Source organism: Sinocyclocheilus grahami, unplaced genomic scaffold, assembly GCF_001515645.1.
Source record: "Sinocyclocheilus grahami isolate Dianchi unplaced genomic scaffold, SAMN03320097.WGS_v1.1 scaffold242.1, whole genome shotgun sequence".
In the NCBI taxonomy this organism is placed as follows: Eukaryota; Metazoa; Chordata; class Actinopteri; order Cypriniformes; family Cyprinidae; genus Sinocyclocheilus; species Sinocyclocheilus grahami.
The window spans coordinates 534,966-556,230 of NW_015505421.1; the positions used below are offsets into that span (position 1 = coordinate 534,966).

General features: G+C 36.7%; 1 protein-coding gene and 2 long non-coding RNA genes across 3 annotated transcripts in view; 1 reads left to right on the top strand and 2 right to left on the bottom strand.

Moving 5' to 3' along the window:
* Positions 1–1,519: 1,519 nt before the first annotated feature.
* LOC107597982 (semaphorin-7A-like) lies at positions 1,520–17,351 on the bottom strand. The gene is made up of 14 exons (XM_016289209.1): positions 16,955–17,351; positions 13,518–13,657; positions 13,100–13,162; positions 12,371–12,466; positions 11,494–11,590; positions 10,596–10,703; positions 8,684–8,823; positions 8,424–8,599; positions 7,445–7,553; positions 7,076–7,277; positions 5,185–5,300; positions 4,785–4,957; positions 4,624–4,679; positions 1,520–3,774 (listed from the first exon to the last, which is right to left on the bottom strand). Exons 1-14 carry the CDS (start codon positions 17,031–17,033, stop codon positions 3,428–3,430), a joined length of 1,902 nt encoding a protein of 633 aa, XP_016144695.1. The 5' UTR covers positions 17,034–17,351; the 3' UTR covers positions 1,520–3,427.
* Positions 11,255–21,265, top strand: part of LOC107597983 (uncharacterized) — a 16,102-nt gene continuing 6,091 nt past the window's right edge. Inside the window, exons 1-2 of the long non-coding RNA XR_001610511.1 lie at positions 11,255–11,338; positions 11,504–11,594. This is a non-coding gene — a long non-coding RNA (uncharacterized lncRNA). The remainder of the gene's footprint in view (positions 11,339–11,503; positions 11,595–21,265) is intronic.
* On the bottom strand, positions 17,617–18,064 carry LOC107597984 (uncharacterized). The gene is made up of 2 exons (XR_001610512.1): positions 18,014–18,064; positions 17,617–17,879 (listed from the first exon to the last, which is right to left on the bottom strand). It is a non-coding gene; the product is annotated as an uncharacterized lncRNA (long non-coding RNA).

Below are 21,265 nucleotides of genomic sequence, written 5' to 3' on the forward strand. Positions count from 1 at the left end.
TTTCAGAAGTGAGGGGGACAGAAATGTTATATATATATATATATATATATATATATATATATATATATATATATATATAAAACATTGATGAACAACAAAAAACAAATACAGTAGATTTTTTTGTTATTTATTTTAATGCACATTTTCAGGGAAACATTTAATGTATAATTATATGTTTCTGTATTTTAAAATGTCTTCAATCCCTTTAGAAAAAAACTGCTATGACTTTTGGTAACCAGTTATAAATATGAATTATTAAGTGCAAGCTTACACAACTGCAAGATGCTTTTGAGCAGTAAACCATGCTGAGCTTCCCTACATGAGAAAACACTCCCTGCCACAAGTCTCGGGCAAAAAAAAAAAACAAGGCATAGCAAATGACAGACAGAAAATAAAAACACAAATTACCTTCACAACACCAGTTACAGAGTAAAAAACTAAACATGTAACAGTCACTTACTACACTGCCTGAAGTATTTTAGAGTGTGTGCATGTGTCGGTATGTATCATATATATAGATACTGCTATACGTGTGCCAGAAAGGTAAACGTTTGGCTTCAAAGCACAGTGGAAAAGTTAGAAAAGCTCTTTGATGAAAATGACACAACATTGGTTTGGCACTACAACGTTCCTTCATTTAGTGCATTGTAGCAAATTAGGCCAAGAGATAGAGGTACGAGTTCACAGAGAGGGCGACAGTGCTGTGGCATTCAGCATGCAAACAGAAGGTTAGCACACACTAGCATAAATAGGTAATGCACTAATGCGTAAAGCAACACTGCAGTCAGTCCCTGGGCTATTTACATGGCTTTCATTGATGACTCTTAAGTTTGCAGAAACATCAACCCAGAAATTCATATGGAAATAAAAAACAAAAATGCTCCTTTTAGTTTAGGATTGGCAGATTATGTCACCAGCAGAGCAAGAAACAGAGCGACAGAAGACGTAACTACATAACTAAATACAAAAAGTCAAAACATCCATCATCTGAAATACAGTGCACTTCTGGTTAATTAGTGATCAATTCGTTCATCACACTCCCAAAATATTGTGAGGAAAGAACAAGGGCAGGGATAGTTCACCCAAAAATGAAAATTTGATGTTTATCTCCTTACCCCCAGGGCATCCAAGATGTAGGTGACTTTGTTTCTTCAGTAGAACACAAACAAAGATTTTTAACTATTGACTCAGAGGTAAAAAAACGATATAAATACTGTTCAGTTTCTTGCACAGACTGATCGTTTCGTGTCTTTACACATCAATGTATCGTCACGAGCCGCAGGGTTTAATTTGGTTTTGTTTGTGTATGTTTTTTTGACTCGCAAAGCCGTGATTCCCATTCACTTACATTATAAGACTGATAGACTGCAATGGTTTGAGTTAAAAATCTTTGTTTGTGTTCTACTGAAGAAACAAAGTCACCTACATCTTGGATGCCCTGGGGGTAAGCAGATAAACATAAAATTTTCATTTTTGGGTGAACTATCCCTTTAAAGACAAAATTGGCATTTGGGGTCAGTTGCTCTGAGAGAGAGAAAAAGATAAAAAACAGAAATAGTGGTGGGGTGTGTTAGGGGTGCAGATGATGATTAGAAGTATGCTAGAATGTTCTTGTATGAGCATCTTGTATTTGTTCCTTTTTGTAATGTGTATAAGATAATCACCATAAAGTTTTATCAGCTGAAGTCGTGATCAAATGAAATGTTATGAAGTAAAATGGTGACAGATTTACACTCTGAACACCTTAGTGCAGGATGACTGTTTAGATCCATCAGGAATACTTTCTATTCCCATAGGCAGCAATGGTGTAGAAAAGCATATGCAGAGCATTACAATTAAAACATTATAATTAAGCATCTGTACACTGCGACTACAAAATGCAACTCCCTGTTACATGTACTGAAGCTTATTTCATATGAACACAAAATATTAAAATGTGCTGTGCTGTGCATGAAAAGTACAGACATCAAGGATTCAAGCGTGTTTATGCCTGTTTGTTAAACACAGTGATGTATTGAGATAAACTAGTTATGAAGGATTCTGGTTATTCTTCCTGTCCACCCACTGAGCAAAAGCATTGGAATCTGTCAGTTTTGTATGGATTTGTTTTTCAGTTCACATTTTTAATTGTTGTTGATAAGTGATTTCAAACTTGCTAAACAGGCCCAAAACAAATCAGCTGTATGTACTCCTCAAATCGTGCTGAAATAACATTCTGCGTCAGGTCGGAATGACTCAATGGAAAGACAAAGCCAGCAGATTCTGCAGGTTCTGCTCAGTTTGCAAGTTGTGCTTAGGATGTGACCCTTACAGCTTAAAAGGGTCTCATCCTTGTTTTAAGGCTTCAAAACTGTCCTAATGGCACACAATGGAAATTTGAAAGATTTATGACAGTATATTCATGTTTCAGCATGTACTCGCACATCTAACACATCTGTAACTCAGAAATTCTACATTCCAACGAAAGAGTAACACTTTAAAATAAGGTTCAATTTTGTTAAATCATTAGGTATATGAACGAAAATTGACAGCATAAATTAAATGAATAAAATGTTAATTTCTTCATACATTAATACATTGAAATATCCAAACTCACCATGCCTAAAAATATCTGGGTGCGTAAGCCACAATAATCTGAAAAATTGCAAAAATGGTCTGCACTCTGTAAAGGTGAAAAAAAGCATATGCCCCAAAGGGCACTGAAGACGGTCATGTTGTGACTGAAACGTTTGCCATTCCATAGTAAAGCTGTTTTTTTTAATGATCTTTTTTTACCTTTAGTGTGCAGTCTGTCTAAATGAACATTAGTTAATATATTATGAACAAACATGAATTGACAACAAACAATAGCATATTATATTTTAAATAATAGTAAATTTACCTAGGTTACTAAATGCTGTCAAAATTGTTCATAGTTGGTTCAAGATACCCTATTCTTAACTAATGTAACTGAACCTTACTGAAAAGTGGTGTTACTAAGAAAACTAACCAAGTTAAAGAACTGATTTGGATTCCATGTCTGAGTGTAGTTAGCAAAGCAGTCCTCTGAAACATCTGAAAGATGGCACTAAAATTTTGTATTATGCAGTACAAATACAAGTAATGTATTAGATATTTAATATACAGTATAGAAGTCTAAATGCTTTCAGGCTGATGGCATTAAATTCACTTACACAAGTTCATGTTATACATAACACTGGAGTTTGAGATGGTAAAGCATTTTGCAAAATAAGACAATTTCAGGCATTTTCTTGGCCCTTCAAAAAAAAGAATAAACTTGTGATTGCTCTGAATAAGAAACAAGAAACACAGTTTATAAGAGACCAGCTACTCCCCTGCAATTTAGTTGGACCGGCTATAGGTACTCATGCTCTGCTGACCTTAGAATTAAACTTGCTTCCTTTTGAGCCCCCAGGATTCATTGGCTCTACAGGAGCCAGTGTGCTGCGGCAGCCAGCAGCAGAGCCGACCCCAGGGTGGAGGCTAGCGAGGTGGAGAGGGGCCCACCGTTGAACACCAGCTTGTAGGACACCACCTCCTGTTGCAGGCCGCTCTCCTCCAACATGCAGCGGAACACACCCTCCTTCAGTGGCAGGTCAGGGGTGGGCGCCAGCACACAGGAGGAACCAGAGATGGTGCAAGGATATTGCTTGATGCAGTTGTCTTTCTCCCAGCGGTAAGTGGCATGATAGGAATGCACGGGGCATGGTAGCAGGACGGGTCCATCTTTATCCACTAAAACTTGTTTGGGGATGGTGCTACGTGCCTTAGGAGCTGTAGCCCAGGATGACAGGAAATATTTTAGTGTGATGAAATTATTTTGAATAAAAATACTTTTATTTTATATATACTCTACAGTTCAAAAGTTTGGGATCAATACGATTTTTTGGAAGAAAAATCTCTTTCGCTCACCAAGACTGAATTACTTTGACCAAAAATGCAGTAAAAACAGTAATATTATGAAATATTTTTGCATCTTAAATTTTTTTATTTTAACATATTTTAATTGTTATATATATATAATATATAATATATATAAATGCCTTTGTTGCAGACATGATATGACTATTAATGTGTGTCTTCTGAACACAGGACACTTGTTCCACAAGATTTAATTTTGTAAAATATTTTTTACTAGGGTTTTAAGTGTTTATTGTTCTATCTTTTGTAAAGAAGATTCTCAAAAAGAAGCAATTTTCAATGCCATTAAACCCTGTTAGGTCAGCACACTCCAGAACAAATATTTTTATATCAAGAGATAGGAAAATACAAACTATACAGTGGGTATAGCAAAGAATCTCCCCCTTTAAAATAATCACATTTTGTTGCTTTGCAGCCTGAAATGAAGACGGACAGTTTTTTTTATCCATCTGTATTTACTCAGTGCAACTTATAACATCAGTCTTCATTTCAGGCTGCAAAGCAACAAAATGTGATTATTTTAAAGAGGGATGGTTCTTTTCTATACCCACTGTATATAGAATCAATGCAAAACTGGGTTTCAGTGGGAATTTGGGCAGAATCTGAAACTGTTTGGAAATATTTCAAATACGTCAGTGCTATAAAGTGTTCAGAGATACAACCAGAAAACTGCACCTTTAGAAGTCTTTTTGAACAACCTACCTGTAACATAGCCACAGACCGAGGCATTGGAGTGGTCAAGGGTCTGAACAAGAGTTCTGATTTTTAAATAAGGAGAACAGAAAAATATGAAACTTAGGTTACTTCAACAGGAAAAACAGTAATGCATTATTGTTTTGGGATATTTGTGAGTCTATATGTACCCAGTGCTAATGCTGTAGTCTGCTGGGATTGCAGTACATTTCTTCTTGGACACATCCCACACACAATATGGATCTCGTGAAAGGATGCATTCCTGGCAGCTGGCTCCGTAACGACCACAGTCAGCCAGGGGGATGCGCTGCACTTCAAGCTCTGTGCCAATATAGAGATGACCCTGGCACAAAGCAGAATACAGGGGTGAAAGGTGCCATCTGGCTCCTATCAAACACTATTTTAAATATCTATGTGAACAGCCTTTAAATTACTTTCTCATTGTAAATTAAAAAGAGTGATTCAAAGCTAAAAATAGTTAGATTGCAGTGGAATAATATGTCCTACCACTGCAGGCTAAAATTGTCCTGTTTTAATGTGAGTTAGCTTCTTTAAAATGTGGGCCACTACCTTTTTAGAGTCAATGGCCATGTTGATGACGGGACTATCATCATGGAATAAAGAGTACTGTGCTATGATAAAGGCTCCTTCTATGGCATGTAGCACCTTCAGGACTTTTCCCTTCTCTGTACAGGAGACACAGGAAAAAGTAGCATTGGAAAAGACACAAAAACAATAATACAATGAGTATTAAAAAATAAATGTGGTGCTAGATATTGGTGCCATATTGAATATTTGTTGATAGTAGAGTTTTTTCTTTTATTTATCGGTATCTCTCAGTATAATATAATATAATCCATTATATCCATACAATATATAATAATGGATATTTAAAGGATGCGATTTCAAGTGTTACAAGCTCTTGGTGCATAATGAAGATCTGTAAAGTTGCAAAGACTAAAGTCTCAAATACAAAGCGATATTCTTTATAAAAGTTAAGACTTGTCCACTCCCTCCTAAAACGCCTCGTTTTAACATGCCCCCACATGTCTACGTCACTGTGTGGGAAGATTTGCATAACGCCGCCCAAATGTTCACGCAAAGAAAGAAGGCGTAACTTTTATTCTCGCTGTAGTATTGTTGTTGCCGCAGCCGCCATGTCGTGAAGGCGCTGTGTTTCGTTGTGAAAGCGAAACTACTTTGTTTGGCCTTCCAAAAGAGGATGATATCCACTTCGTCATGCCTAGAGCTGATCCGTGCTGGTCGCTGAGGAAATACATCAACTTCGTGCTGTGGATCGCCAGATCGGCTTTCACCGTGGACGAAGCGGAGTCCAGTCCGGGGTCGTCACATGTGGTTGCCGCAAGCCCGCCAGACGCTCCTTCGTCGAATCCGCCGGCCGTTCCTCACTCAAGCCCGCACACAGCGTGTGACGCTGTGTGACGCATTTTATGGAGGACTGTTTCCTGAACCTGTGGGACCCTACTTGAACCTACAATGGGTCTGTGCTCAAAGGCTGTTTCTATAAAGTGGGGCAGTTACAACTTTGCAAGGACAGTCTAGCGCTTCTGACTCACAGCCTGTAAGAAAAATTTTTATATTTAAAGAATTTGCCACTAGTAGAGTAGCGCTTGTTGTTTGGCGTTTCTCCGATCACAAATGCAGACATGGTTTTATGTTTACGCGGTGCGATACGCAACGCGTATAAACACAGTATAAGTCATTATAATCAGTAATTATGTCCCCACTGGATGCAACAAATGCCTCGTTTGTAATGGGTTTTATTGGTTTTGTCTTGTCGTGTCGGAAGACACAGCATCACAGTATGGTGAGGGGCGTAACATTTCCGTCACACGCTTGAGGTATTCGGCCGATCACAACGCACTGGATAGCTGGCCAATCAGTGTACACCTCGCTTTTCAGAACGATGGGTAAAAATCGACACATTTCAGAAAGGCGGGGCATAGAGGAGAAACAATAATGTACATTGAGGAAAATAATGTGTTTTTTTAACCTTAAGCCGCATAAACACATTTCATTACACCAAATACACAAAATAATGTTATTTTTAGCAACGTCATATGACACCTTTAATAGTGTTGCTCATTTCCTCTATTTTTACATTTAGATTACTTTTGCCGCACCTCAAGCTCACTTAAAGTTAATCTTTAAAAACAGTAATCATTTAATAACACTGTTAAATGTAATCTTTAGCAAATCTCAAAAAGAATATCCATTTTCTATACTGTAAATTAATATGTTGTGATGCCTAAATTCCCTTGTAGCATTTAAAACTGAAGATTTTAGTTTCCATGTTTTATTCTTTATTTATTTAGGCAATAATAGAATATTAAAATCAGCTATTTGTCTGTCAGTCATAATTCCAATATTGGTGTAGCTCCCAAAAATACACCATTTTAGTGCTATTTTAAAGCACATTTCTCTGCAATTCAGACAGTACCTGTGCCCAGATAAATGATGCTGTAGTGTTCATCATTGACAGCCAAGACTGTGTCTGCCACAATATGTGTGAAGTGGTCTTGAACTGGCAGGTCCAGAGGAGCTTCGTCGACCGGGATGATCATGTCCTCAATCTCAGGGTGATCCTTGATCACAGTCAGGATCTTCTGGTTATGAGCGAAAGTGTTATTCCTAAAAGCACACTGGATAAAGGTGAACCAAATTAAGAATCAGACTGTGCCTTTGTTTTGTAGATAGATTCAAAATTAATTGAATAAAAGTTTAGAATGTAATCATACTGTATGTATAACAACATGACTGTCTGTTGGCACATAATTTTGCCTTTGACTGGTTAATGTTTCAATTGTACCGTTCCAGGATGGGGAGTTAATAAAGGTGAGTTGTAGCCCTTCAGTTTGGATGTAGAAAAGGCTTGGTCAATGTCTTCAATGGAGTATGCACACACTACAGTGGTGTTCCTGTAAAAGACATAAATGTGGAAATGGATCTTAAAGGAATAATTCATGACAATTTCGTATTTTGGCCAAAAGTGAATGATGAATTTTATTTTTTTACAAACATGTAGCCTTTTGCATGAAAAGACATTTGATCAGCTGGAGTCATGTGGATTACTTATGAATTATTGTGATGTTTTGATCAGCTGTTTGGAATCTCATTCTGATGGCACCCATTCACTGCAGATGATTCACTGGTGAGCAAGTGATGTAATGCTAAATTTCTCCAAATCTGTTCCGATAAATAACCAAACTCATCAACATCTCGGATGGCCTGAGGGTGTGTAAATGTTCAGCAAATTTTCATTTTTGGGTGAACTATTCCTTTAATCATGTATAGATAAATGTAATGAGTCAAGTACAGTAGCGATGCACAGACATTAAAATTTGGGCCAATACAGATAAAACAATAATAATTTTTTTACTATTTACTATACTTAAAATAAATAAATAAAGGTGAAATTAATTTTTAGGATCCCCAACATTATAATGAACAGTTAAAAAAAAATTATATTCATTCAGCGATCTGCTAAAGATTACATTTACCAGTGTTAATGTAAAAATTGGGGAAATGAGCGTGCACTAAACATGCATTAAATATCGGATAAATTAAAAAAATTGTAATATTGATAAATATGGTACCAATATTTGTATATACCTTTAAAAAAGGTAAGATTGAAGTAAGCAAAACTGACAATGTTTGTGTCAATGTTTTGAGTACAAATCTATAGGGATGTATATTTTGGTGTAGAATGTAGCCTTGCTGGAGGCATTATTTCAGCAGCCTGATGTCAAATGTCTTCCCACTCACTTTTAGACTTAACATCTGCTTACCAAGCATTGGAGAAGATGCCGTATATCAACCCAGTGCGGTGAGAAGAGGACAGAACGAAAGCCTGCTTGAAGCTGTTGTACTGTACAGGAGTTCCAGCTTTTCCACACATAATACGTGCCTTCAGGAACGTAGTCCAGGAGTTTGGCAGCACGTTCTGAAGCCCTCCCTCATCAATCTGAGCCGCAGATGCAAAGGTTATCAGAAACCTAGTGTCCTCACAGCAGTGTATATGAAGCAAGAATGGATAAAAGTGTGTTACCATGCAGACTCGTCCTATGCGAGCCCTGTATGGCTCTTCATCTAGACTGGTTGTACTGTTGACCTCACTGAAGAAGAAATAGATCTCATCTTTGAGTTTCTCTGTGTATGGTATCACAGCAGCTCCAGCAAACTGGGGATCTGAGAGAGAGGGCGAGAGCAGATTTTTTATTTTCATAGGCTTAAACTTGTATTTAAAAGCATCAGACTTTAAACCTTTACATTGGTTATGTAAAAAAAATATTGAATTTTTAAAATTATTTTTCCTATCGCAGTTTACACTCTAAAAAATGCTGGGTTAAATACAACCCAGTGCTGGGTAAAATAGGGACAAACCCAGCAATTGGGTTGTTTTGTCCCAGCGGTTGGGTTACTACCCAGAAGGTTGGGTTAAACATTTAACCCAACCGCTGGGTCAAAACAACTCAATTGCTGGGTTTGTCCCTATTTTACCCAGCACTGGGTTGTATTTAACCCAGCATTTTTTAGAGTGTAATATGCAGAGATTTAAGTAAACCATTTGTGGTGCTGCTATCAATACTGCTCTGTTTGAATGATATAAGAATGGGGTTGGACTACTAGTAAAATTCAAATAAAATAATTTATATATATATATATATATATATTCCATGGACTACAATTCAAAAGTTTAATACTTTTATTCATTAAATTAATCAAAAGTGACAGTAAAGACATTTACATGATCTCAAAAATAGTTTTTTCATATGCTGTTTTTAAACTTTCTATTCATCAAAGAATCCTGAAAAAAATTATTACGGTTTCCACAAAAATATTCATATTCAAATATAAGAAATGTTTCTTACAAGAAATGCACCAAATCAGCTTATTAAGATGATTTCTGAAGGATCGTGTGAAAATTCAGCTTTGCCATCACAGGAATAAATTATATATTAAAACAAAAAACACTTAATTTTAAATTGTAATAATATTTCACAATATTACTATTTTTACTGTATTTTTTTAAACAAATAAATCCAGTCTTATTGAACACATGTGACTACTTTAAAAAAAAAAAAGTATTTTTTCCCCCTGATTTTCTATTTATTTTTCCTTTTTTTTTCTTCTCTTGGTCACTCTAGGACTTTAAAACAAACTGTTTTACAGTAATGTATCTGATTGAATAATAGGCTGACACAGCATTAGGGATGGGCATTCGATTTAATTTTCTTAGTAGTGAGTTTCTATCAGTCTAGTGATGGTACGTCGTGATGGAATTTGATATGCTGGTTCCAATAAATGTATCAGTTCTCGAAAACCATTGCCCTCAACAATACTTAAGGGCAGAATATCCATCTCAATGAACTTGCAGATCCCTTGGGTAATTTTCTCTGCTCGTTGTGCATCACAGCTCCGAGTCAATGCTAATGCCGACTTGATGCTAGGTTGAGACTGAGAGCAGGATGCACCGCCGCCGACATTAACCAGGGACGGATGCACTTTAAGTGGTACATCATTTGAGTCGTGGCCGTGTTGTACTTATACACGGCATCGCAATGTTTGCAGTGAACTATTTCGCTTTTTAAATCAAAATGGTCCCACGCCACACTTCGCCGTGACCTCTTCATGATTATTCTTTTGAAATCAAAACGGAAGATCACAGATAACGTGTCAAATATTGCACCCTGGTGGTAAAATGTTTAATTGCTGCCACACAGTGAAATTCATTTAATTGCTTCAAGACTCACACTACGCAACGCAACCTGCATTAGATAAAAAAATGCATTAGATTAATCGATAACAAATTAACGTGATCGACGAAATTCTTAACGATCAATTATCGATCGTCGATTAATCATGCCCATCCCTACACAGCATAGCTGGATTCGTTAGCTCAGTCCTTCAAGAAAATCTCCAAACTGCTAATGCAGTATAGATAACAACTGTCAACTCACTCTGTAACCATTTATTCTCTGTCTTCAGCTGCTTTTTGGAGCCATATGTGCGGCGGATAGAGCCAGTCTGTCCTGCAACCCCTGACAAAGCAGAGTACAGATTCCCATCTAAAAGAGGAGAGAGAGAGAGATAAGTATATCAATCTGCCAAACCTCTGTGACTACAGTTCTGTCAAATCAAAGATTCCCTTAAACTTTGATTCAAATTTAGACATGTTTGCAATACTTTGATACTCAAACTAAAAAAGAGGGCTGTGAACGCACACACAAAGCAATTTCATGCCAGTGCTGCTTCTACTTAATTCTGACTGACAGAAGAGACATTGTTGAGACATGCAATTTCAGTCAGAATCAGTGTTGACCTTTCAGCTCTGCTAACCATACGTAGCATATAAACTACTCAATTTTGTATTTGACATTTAGAACGAGAAGAGAAGGGTGAGAGCTCTCTTTATCATATACAACAGCAGGGGTAGGCAAGTTCGGTCCTAGAGAGCATCCCTGAAAACAAAACTCACCTGCCTATAGCCTTAGTAATCCTGAAGACATTGATTAGCTTGTTCAGGTGTGTTTGATTAGGGTTGGAGCTGAACTCTGCAGGACTGCGGCTCTCTAGGACCGAACTTGCCTACCCCTGTACTACAGGGATTGCTGTTCTTTTTGGATACACTCTATATTTTCAGTATAATGCTTTGTTTATAACACCTGGATCTCTGTTCTCTGATGGACGTCATTTATGTCAGGTCAGAGAATAAAATTCATTAAAAGTTACATTACAGTCTGATGCACTGTACACATCAAAAGGAAAGAAAATGTGAACAAATAACATTCTCTCTCATCTTCCTTGGATTATATCCTTCTTTTTCCCTTTCACCATTCCTCTCCTCTCTCTCTCTACCTGCTGATAGACTGATGGAGCGCTGAGATGGGAAAGGTGCCAAGATGTTAGACGCTGCTGTTTCCTCCGGCATGTCCGTCAGTACGCTGTCATTTACCTGGGTGAGAGAGATGATGTGATTATTCAGTACTTCTCAGGCTTTTCATTAAAAAAACAGCATAGACACTGCAGTACTTTGAGAAATCAGGCCACTTTTTAGCAAAAAAAGATACTGAAAACTTTTTTCCATAATATTATTCATCCACTAAATGTGTGTCCCACATTCCAGATGTCAAACTCTCATTTTATTGTATTTCTTTCCGTTCCGTCTGATTTTCATCCTAGCACAGTGGTGAAGGAAACTGTTAAATGGTTGGGTTATAAATCACACCCACGGCAGAGACATACTGAGATTATGAAAATGTGCAGAATAATACAGAAGCAGTTAAATAAATAGGATGAATTCTGCCAAAGCAGCTGAGCTTGCAGGGAAAACAGATCTCATTTTCCTTTGCTCTTTGATGTAATCCACAGAAAAAGCTAAAGCAATTGAAATAGTGATTGAAACAACTAACATTCGATAAGTGTCTTCACAACAGTTGTGATATTAAAGGAACTTGAAATGTCTGCATTGAGCAGGTGCGGTGTGCATGGTTTTGTTTTTGTTTCTTTAATTACAGAATAGATAGATCATTTGACCTTCCTGTGTCTCAAACAGTAGAGCATTGCACTGGCAACGAAAGCAAGAATTGATCAAATGCTTACTCTGAATGCAATGTTATAACATAACAAATAACAAAGAAAGACACATCTTAAACATTTTTTGCTTACAGATGGGAGTTTAAACTGCTTCAGGACTGTAATAGTCACATATATAATGGCAGGTAATGCTTCTTACCAGGAGCCAACATTTAGGAGCACCGGCTCTTGTCCCACAGACCACAAATGAATCGCCAACTCTCTCAATTACTGTGATGAAATTATCACACTCTTGCTACAGAAAGATGAAAGGACACAATTTGTGTCAATGCAAAACATATAGACATCATATATTATAAATTACAGAAATAGATATAGTTGCTAAACGCAGTATGTCATCCATTTTTACTTTTTTCTATACTAAACTGGATTTTGTGGACATAATCAACTTTGTTTTTCAGAATGATCAACATAACCACTCCTAACCACCGTCTTTATTTAGATATTTAAAGAAGCCCATCACTCATCAGTTGGCTGTCTGTGCCATTGCCCTTAAAAAATAGCCTCATTCAGTCAACTCTGAGTGATGACCTACTCATCATGGATGATTATTTCTGTAGAAGTTGAACCAGGGCAGTGAATCCAGCCAGGCTCCAGCTTGCATAATGAGGAGCATCTGGGAAACATGTTCACAAATGTTCTGATTACAGTCAGTTTCAGAATTCTTTATTTATTATAATCCAGCTAAGCCTGATGGTTTAGAAAAAATGGATAACAGGACACATTGTGCTAGTCATTTTTTGTGGTTAGATTTGTGAGTGCACTGAATCACAAGGCTTAAATGAGTTAAGATAATCCTATTCTTTGCTTGAAATCACAGGCAACTTCACGTCTGATTGACTAAATATTGTCGGATTGTTTCTCTTACCTTCCATACTGGTGACTTAGAGACACATGTTTCTTTTGCATTCTCATCCATCAGCGCATGGATCTGTGAGCACATCAACAACATTACTAATCATGCAGCCTTGCGTACATAATAATGTCCCGACAAATTATTCTCATCATGTTAAAGCTATATTCTATGATTACAGTGAGAAACAGATCATAAAGTGTTATGGCGACAGTAAAATGATAAGAAACCATAACTATCCCTCCATGGCAAGAAATGCTTGCTTTTATGCAACCACAATTAATCATTTCAGAGAACCTCCATTATAAAGCATTGTTCTGCTCCATAAATAATAGCATAGTTTTGCTACTTGCTGAGAACCAGCAATCTGGGTCAGGATTTAGGACAGTGATATATCTACTTTGGCTTCAGGTTATGGTGTCAGCCCCCCTACCTGCGTGTCATGCACTCCTTTATCACTGAAGGTGAGCTTATAGATGACCCCTTGACCCCCCACATACAGGACATCAGTTTTCTGTTGGTGGTAAACCGTTGTGTAGTTCTCGGGCTTCATGAAGCGAAACCGAGGTGACTCTATAGACAAATTGACAGAAATGCAGTGTATAAACAATGTTTCTGGCAGTCTTTATATGTATATATTCACATATTCCATGAATAAATGAGTGTTTACTAAAATAGTGGTTCTCAACTGGTGAGTTGCAATTCAAAAATGTGTCACAGGGAAAACTATGCAAATAATAAAATGCAACTAGCCATAAAAATATGTATAGTTAGGATAACAAAATAATAGGCTTTTTATATGAGCTAATTTAAATGCATTAAATGCTTCCAGTGCTTTTATTGTTGAGATAAAAGGCTGTGCATCCAAACTCTGCTAATATTAACTAAATATTTGAACCAGTGTTGCATCAAAGGAATAGTTCGCCCAAATAATTACAATTTGCTAAAAAATCAACTCACCCTCAGGCAATTAAAGATGTAGATAAGTTTTTTTTGTTCATTGAAACAGATTTGGAGAAATTTAGCATTACATCACTTGCTCACCTCTGGGTGACATCAAAATAGGAGTCCAAACAGCTGAATAATCCACAAGTAATCCAGTCCATCAGTTATTGAAGTGAGTCAATTGTGAATTGAAAAGCTGCATGTTTGTAAAAAAACTAAGCCATCATTAAGTCACTTCTTGCCAAAATACCAGTCCATAATTCATAATAATGTTGAAAAGTGCATCCCCTGTTGTCCTCTCAAATTAAAATCCACCAGCATATTTCTTTAGAATTGTTTTGTACTGTTTTCAATTGATCTGTGCATATTTCAGCCTGATTCAGATGAGACTATGTTCTTTCACTGGAGAAAGCAACATTATGGATAGAGGACTCATATTTTAGCCGAAAGCAATGGCTTGAAGTTTGAAATTTCTTAATGATGGATTAAAATATGTAGCTTTTTACTTCACAGAATGTTAATTGATGGGCTGGAGTTGTGTGGATTACTTGTGGATTATTGTGATGCTTATCCACTATTTGGACTCTTATTCTGACGGCACCCATTCACTGCAGAGGATCCATTGGTGAGCAAGTGATGTAATGCTAAATTTACGGTGGCCGAGAAGTGCAAAGCAAGCAAATCACAATTCTGAAGAAAAAAAAAAAATTACAAACGCAAATGCAAGTCTAAAAAACAAAATAAAAATTCAGAAAGCACAACAACAATTCAGAAAACATTATAACAAGTCAGAAGACACAATGACAAATTCGAAAACAAAATAACAAGTCAGAAAACACAAGGACAAATCAGATAAACCGGAAAAGGTAGGTATAGTTTGAGACAGCGCCATTGGTTTGGGATTACTCACCGCTGACTGTATGAGACATCTGTCAATCAAAAAACACGGAGTGTCTATTTACATTTAGTTAAAAGTGGCCATAAAACATTAGCTCCAGTGGCACAGATGGATAAGCGCTAGTTGTTGGCTTTTTGACGCGATCGACCCGGGTTCGATCCCACCTTTTGCCTAACTTTTTTTTTCTCCCTTTTCAAATCTCGTATCACATCGTAAAGGCATTTATTTTCAATAAAAAATTAAGGAAATAATCAAAAAGTTGAAAATAAAGTATCGGTTAGGGTAGGTGTAGGGAGGGCTTTATTGTACCAATAAGGTGGTATCCATTTAATAATTAAAATTATAATTTACACTCAATACGTTATTATTGCATATTGTTTTATAATGTACTACAATACTGAAGTGCAGTTTTAGAGCAAAACCCGTTGAGATCTGATTGATCTAAAAGTTTAACTCAAATGTCTAAGCCACTTTCGTAGGTGTTTGTCATCTGACCTAAATGGAGAAAACTATCAAAGGTGGTTGTCAGGGGTAGCAGCTATGTAAAACTATAAATTATTGATACTACATTGTATAAAGCGGAGATTTGCGATTATTTCATAAAACTAACACGTTGCAACAGGTGTTTGTCTCGGTTTGCGCTGCTAGAGATGTAATCTTAATAACTGGCTATTCGAAGCGGGGTCTGGCGAGGTCGAAAAAGCCTGCAAACCAGTCTGATCCGGTTTTTATTTGCATACGAAGGTGTCGTTTTCCATAACACAGAACTTTAGTTTATGGGATTATTTGTCTCGCCATCGCATCCTTCGTGATTTCAGGGAAGACGTGCACTGAATTGAGGATTTGGGCAAGCGTCGTTGTCCATGGTGCTGAAGTGGGCGGTCAAGACCTCATTGGAGACACATATTGGTATTTTTCATTGCTTCCTCATATCTGTAATTGTGAGACGTTGTAGTATCACGTAACACTGATGGCGATGACCGTGAGACATGTCGATGTTTTCAAATAAACACTTGTGAATCGCATGTCCCATATTGGTTGTATCGACATAGACGACTGTGAACGTGCTTGCAATAAATAATAGCGGTAGGGTTCGTGGAATTTTCCATGGGCTATTCTCTTCTGCGAGTGTGTTTTTTCTTGGATCCCATGTTGTGTCCTGAGTCTTGGAAATGCATCAGTTGCTGCAGTGCCATCATTCCCGTTAGCTCGCGCACCTGCATTGCAGCTCTGTAGATTGCGTCCTGTGATTTTCTTAAAACAAACCCACTTGCAGCGTATTCTACACGAAAACTGCGTTCAAAATTAGCAACGTCATTCAATGCATTTACAAGTTTAGTGAGAAAGCGAATGGTCGTTTCAGAAAATTACTTATTCTGTAGCCTCCAGGAAGATTCAGGAGCTTGTTTACTCGCACATCCCAAGCATACTACTAGCTCTAGTCTTGACCAACACCACTAACATGTCTTAAAGATATGTTACTATGGATACACAGTCAAAAATCCGTCCAGCATCCTTGTATGAACCTTCGGCTCTTAGATATGTTAGAAATGTTTAGGATATGTTTAGTTGAGATATTTTGTCTCCATCACTATCTGCTTAATTTGTATACAGTGTCAGTACTTAACGCGTTGCGTTTACTGTATTTTTCATTGTAGTCTAATATATAGGCTTATGTAGGCTACTCTTAACCATAATTAATATCACATATAGCCTACGTGATAAAGTGAAGTCATGATGTGCATATAAGCCTCAATCGGTTTTTGTTTTCAAAACAGCAATGTAAAGCAATCAGTGCCCATCTTGGCCTGCTTCCATTCACTAACATTGTGATTTGACTTTTTCTGTTTTTTACATCCTAATGAAATATGAAGTCTTATTACGCAGCAATTTTTGTTTTCCCCAGGGGGAAAGAAGATTAGCAATTTCTGCTTTAGTAAGGATAACCATCAGATACTGAGATCGAAAAATGCATGCAGAATCCGTGCAGACTGAAACTATTACACTGAAGAAGCATAAAGTCTTACCCATCACGGTGAATTTCAGCCGAGGTGATTTTTCGGCCAAAACCACTGAGAAAAGAGTCGCCAGTATGAGCAGATTCATGTTGTTCCGCGATGAAAGTCTCTCTTCAGATAAAGACTGGTGTTGTTTTGCAGGAGTGCGTGTGTGAAAAGCGGGCGCCGTCTGTCCCTCACCAGACCGCTCTGAGAATCTGAAGCGGGGTTAAGTTAGTTTTGTTTTCTATATTCGTGACACATTCAGAGATAAATGGCAATAACTCCAAAACGACTTGCCCTAAAAAAAATCGAAACAATGTGACCGCCAAAAGGGCAAAGCTGATTATGTTTCACAGCCTTCTTTTTCATAATTTTCGCTCGATGTAATAAGCACTGCCCCGCACAAGCCGTCGCAATGTAAATTAATAATGCATTAATAAGCCCTCGCTCTTCGCGCAGCTTTCGGTAAGGGACCGTGGGGAAAGTGCGATTTTTCTTCGTTTTTTGCTATGCCTCAGTGGGCGGTGTTTTTGTAATTGCTTTTTAGTTAAAGGGCCAGTAGACATGAGACCAGTGTCAATCAAAAGAGGGGGACAGTGGACATTTTTCACAACCTTCCATTTTACCCCTACTGGTAGAAAGGGTAATTGCATGTCCAAAATTAATCTTGTTTTTGTAATAACTTTAGTCAGCAGGAAGATAGAGACATGAAACCAGTGTCAATCAATAGAAGGGGACAATGGACATCTTTCACAACCTTCAATTTTACCCCTACTGGTAGAAAGGGCAATTGCATGTCCAAAATTAACCTTCTTTTTGTAATAACTTTTTACGTCAGGGAGACAAAGACATAAAACCAGTGTCAATCAATAGAGGGGGACAGTGGACATCTTTTACAACCTTCCATTTTACCCCTACTGGTATAAAAGGGAATTGCATGTCCAAAATTAACCTTCTTTTTATAATAACTTTTTACATCAGGGAGACAGAGGCATGAGACCAGTGTCAATCAATAGAGGGGGACAGTGGACATTTTTCACAACCTTCCATTTTGGTACAAAAGGGAATTGCATGTTCAAAATTAACCTTCTTTTTGTAATAACTTTTTACATCAGGGAGACAAAGATATGAAACCAGTGTCAATCAATAGAGAGCGACAGTGGACATCTTTCACAACCTTCCATTTTACCCCAAGAGGGTGATTAGGGAATTGCATGTCCAAAATTAACCTTCTATTTGTAATAGTTTTTTGCAGCAGGGAGACAGAGACATGAAACCTGTGTCAATAAATACAGGGGGACAGTATACAATTTTTCACAACCTTCCATTTTGGTACAAAAGGGAATTACATGTCCAAAATTTTCTTTATTTTTGTAAGAACTTTCGTCAGCGGAAAGATAGCGACTTGAGACCAGTGTCAATCAATAAAGGGGAACAGTGGACTTTTTTCACAACCTTTTATTTTACCCTAGTGGCTGTTTAGGGAATTTCATGTCCAAAATTAACCTTCTTTTTGTAATAGAGTTTTCTATCAGGGAGATGGACATTAATCCAGTGTCAATCAATAGAGAAAAACAGTGGGCATCTTTTACAACCTGTCTTTTTACCCCTACTGGTGGCAAGTGGGATTGCATGTCCACAATGGAACATTTTTGGTAAGATCTTTTTTATTCAGGGAGACTGAGACTCGAAGTGTCTATCAATAGAGGGGGACAATTGACATGCAACAACCTCTCTTTTTCTTTTAAAATACCTAAATATCACATTTCGACTGTGTTACTTAATTATAGATTTGGAGTACTCGAAACTCAAATACAACTTTAGCAGACTTGGAGTTGTCATGCACTCGAAGGCATTTTCACTCAGACTTGAGCCTTTGGCTTTGGGACTCAAAAAATATTTACGTCACTGACCAGATGCTTTGTTACAAAAGTGACATTCAGATTTCACATGTGTTTTTAAGTCTTGACATTACTTGCTCGCAGAATTTTCCTCTCAGTGTGTGAATGCCAAATTAAGTTATTTTTTGTATGTTCTTACTACACACTCAAATACACAAAAAGTTATGTCAAAATGCACGTCTTGGAGAGTATCCATGTAAATACAGTCGGTTATGTCATAAGTGAACCTAAACAGTTAGGAGAAATACAGATGTGTCCAAATATTTGATCCGTGCATCAGGTCTTAAAGCGACAGCAGCGTAAATCCTGCTGCCGCTGACTGTGTTGATAATGTTAATCAAACCAAAAAAATAAGAAAATCTGTATTTAATACATACATAGACTGTAAAAAAAATTGTTTTAATCCTGCTGACAGATGTAGCTTTGCACAATACCAGCATCTAGAATGATTTTGATCAGCATTTGTTCATAGCAGAGAACTCTATAAACTTATATTTTACAGTTTGTCAGTTGATATAAGATTTTGTAGGCTTAGCATACACATGTGCACTCCTCAAAAGCCTGAAACCAGTGTTTAGCCCTGGAGTCCATGTCCACATTAAAGGTTAAAATAAGTTTAAGATGGCTAACAGTACTGCATAGTTGGACTCGGTTTTGAGTCCGCCTTGGATAATTTTGTACTCTGACACGAGTGGTTAAATACTCTGAATCGACTCCTACTTAACTTAGGTGGACTCGAACCCAACAATGCTTAATTAATAGCAATGACAGTTCAAATTTTAAATAAAATGTTGACACTTATGGTTGTACATTGTTTATATGGAAGTGTGAGCAAGAATCTAATATGTAAAAAAAAAATAATGATAAAGAAATATGCATCTTTACAACTATGGTTTTATGTCAGAATTTGTTTCTATACATGGTTCTGACCTTAAACAAATCCTCGCATATAACTTTGAAGAATGCAAAAATAATTAAACATGATTTGTTAGTTATGATTTACAAGACATATGATCAGTTGTTAATATAGTAAGTAATGTTTAACAGCTCATTAAAATGCAAATAAAATTATTTATGATTTTGTACATCTAAAATATATTTATCTTAATAGCTCTTTTCCTTTTTACAAATTGTACATGTTGAAAACTAAAAATTCTAAACAATTAAAAAAAAACAATATTGTCACTTGTTTTAAAATATGAATTATTACTAGATCATGCACTGCTAATTAAAAAATTACAAATTAATTCATTAACTAGTTTCACTATGGAATTTCTTGCATAATGAAGATATATTCTTATTCAGAACATTTGTGGTAATATAGAGTCTTAGAAGTGTTTTCTATTGCTTTTTAAAACTATCAATTGAAAGCCAATATATTTCTGATTGATTTAACTTCATCTACCTAGTCATGATCAAATGTTGTCAACACCGAGAGCTTTCTCTCAAATACACCAGATATGTACAATACCACTGGGATCCACTGAATAAAAATGAAAATACAGTTTTGAAATAAGGTGTTGCGTATAAGTAAATTTTAACACACACACGTTGGGTATTAAGGTATTATGGGGATATTCAATAGGCATATATTCCAAACTGTATATTCTGTCCCACTACATTACATTAACCTACCCATCACACACAACTTTCTGTGTTTTTACATTTTCAGAAAATATAAATCTGTATGATTTTTATGCTTGTTTCCTCATAGGGACAAAAAATTTCCCAACAAAGTCAAAATTGTAATACCTGTGGGGACATTTGGACCCCATAACTTAGGGAATACCAGTATAACACATTGCACACACACACAAAATGATTGTAATAATAATAATAATAATAATAATACAATAAATAAAAATCATGGGTTGACATGACTTGAGGGCACTTAAGGTAGTCCCTATTTTCAAAAACTGCCTCCCTCCAAATCATGTCCTGCTACACTTTAACCTTGTTGAATTACAGGATTTTTTTTCTTCTGGTAAACATGTAAGACCCTTACTGCTTGTAAGCAAATTTACCACAGAATATGGCAGCACAGCCCAGTACTCCACACTTCTTTAAAACCTTTTAATGCATTTCTTGTTAAACTGCTTTGAAATAATATGTATTGTGAAAAGAGCTATAAAAATAAATGTGAATTAATCCACACAGAGCTGGGAGTAGTAATGTTTCTATTTAGCACCTAAGCATCCCGAGGAACACTTTTATGCTGAAATGGTTCTTGGTGTTAGAATTTAGGGTTCCTTAATCCAGACCTTTGGTTTTACAAATCTGTAACTGTCAAAGCACCTCATTACTGATTTTCTGGAGCTCAGCAATCCACCTACACAGAGTCTCAACACAATCCCAACAGGTAAATGATTTCATTCTAAAATGTAAATACAGTTTTATCTTTAAAATTGTAAATGGTTTCCAAACAAACATGTTCTTT

Bases quoted from the DNA above. Each gene is read 5' to 3' on its own strand.
- LOC107597982 (XM_016289209.1), bottom strand. From the start codon at position 17,033: ATGAATCTGCTCATACTGGCGACTCTTTTCTCAGTGGTTTTGGCCGAA. The intron at 12,467-13,099 runs GTAAGAGAAACA...ATCTTTCTGTAG, and splicing joins CTAAGTCACCAGTATGGAAG to CAAGAGTGTGATAATTTCAT. The intron at 5,301-7,075 runs GTACTGTCTGAA...TCTCCTGTACAG, and splicing joins CATCATTTATCTGGGCACAG to AGAAGGGAAAAGTCCTGAAG.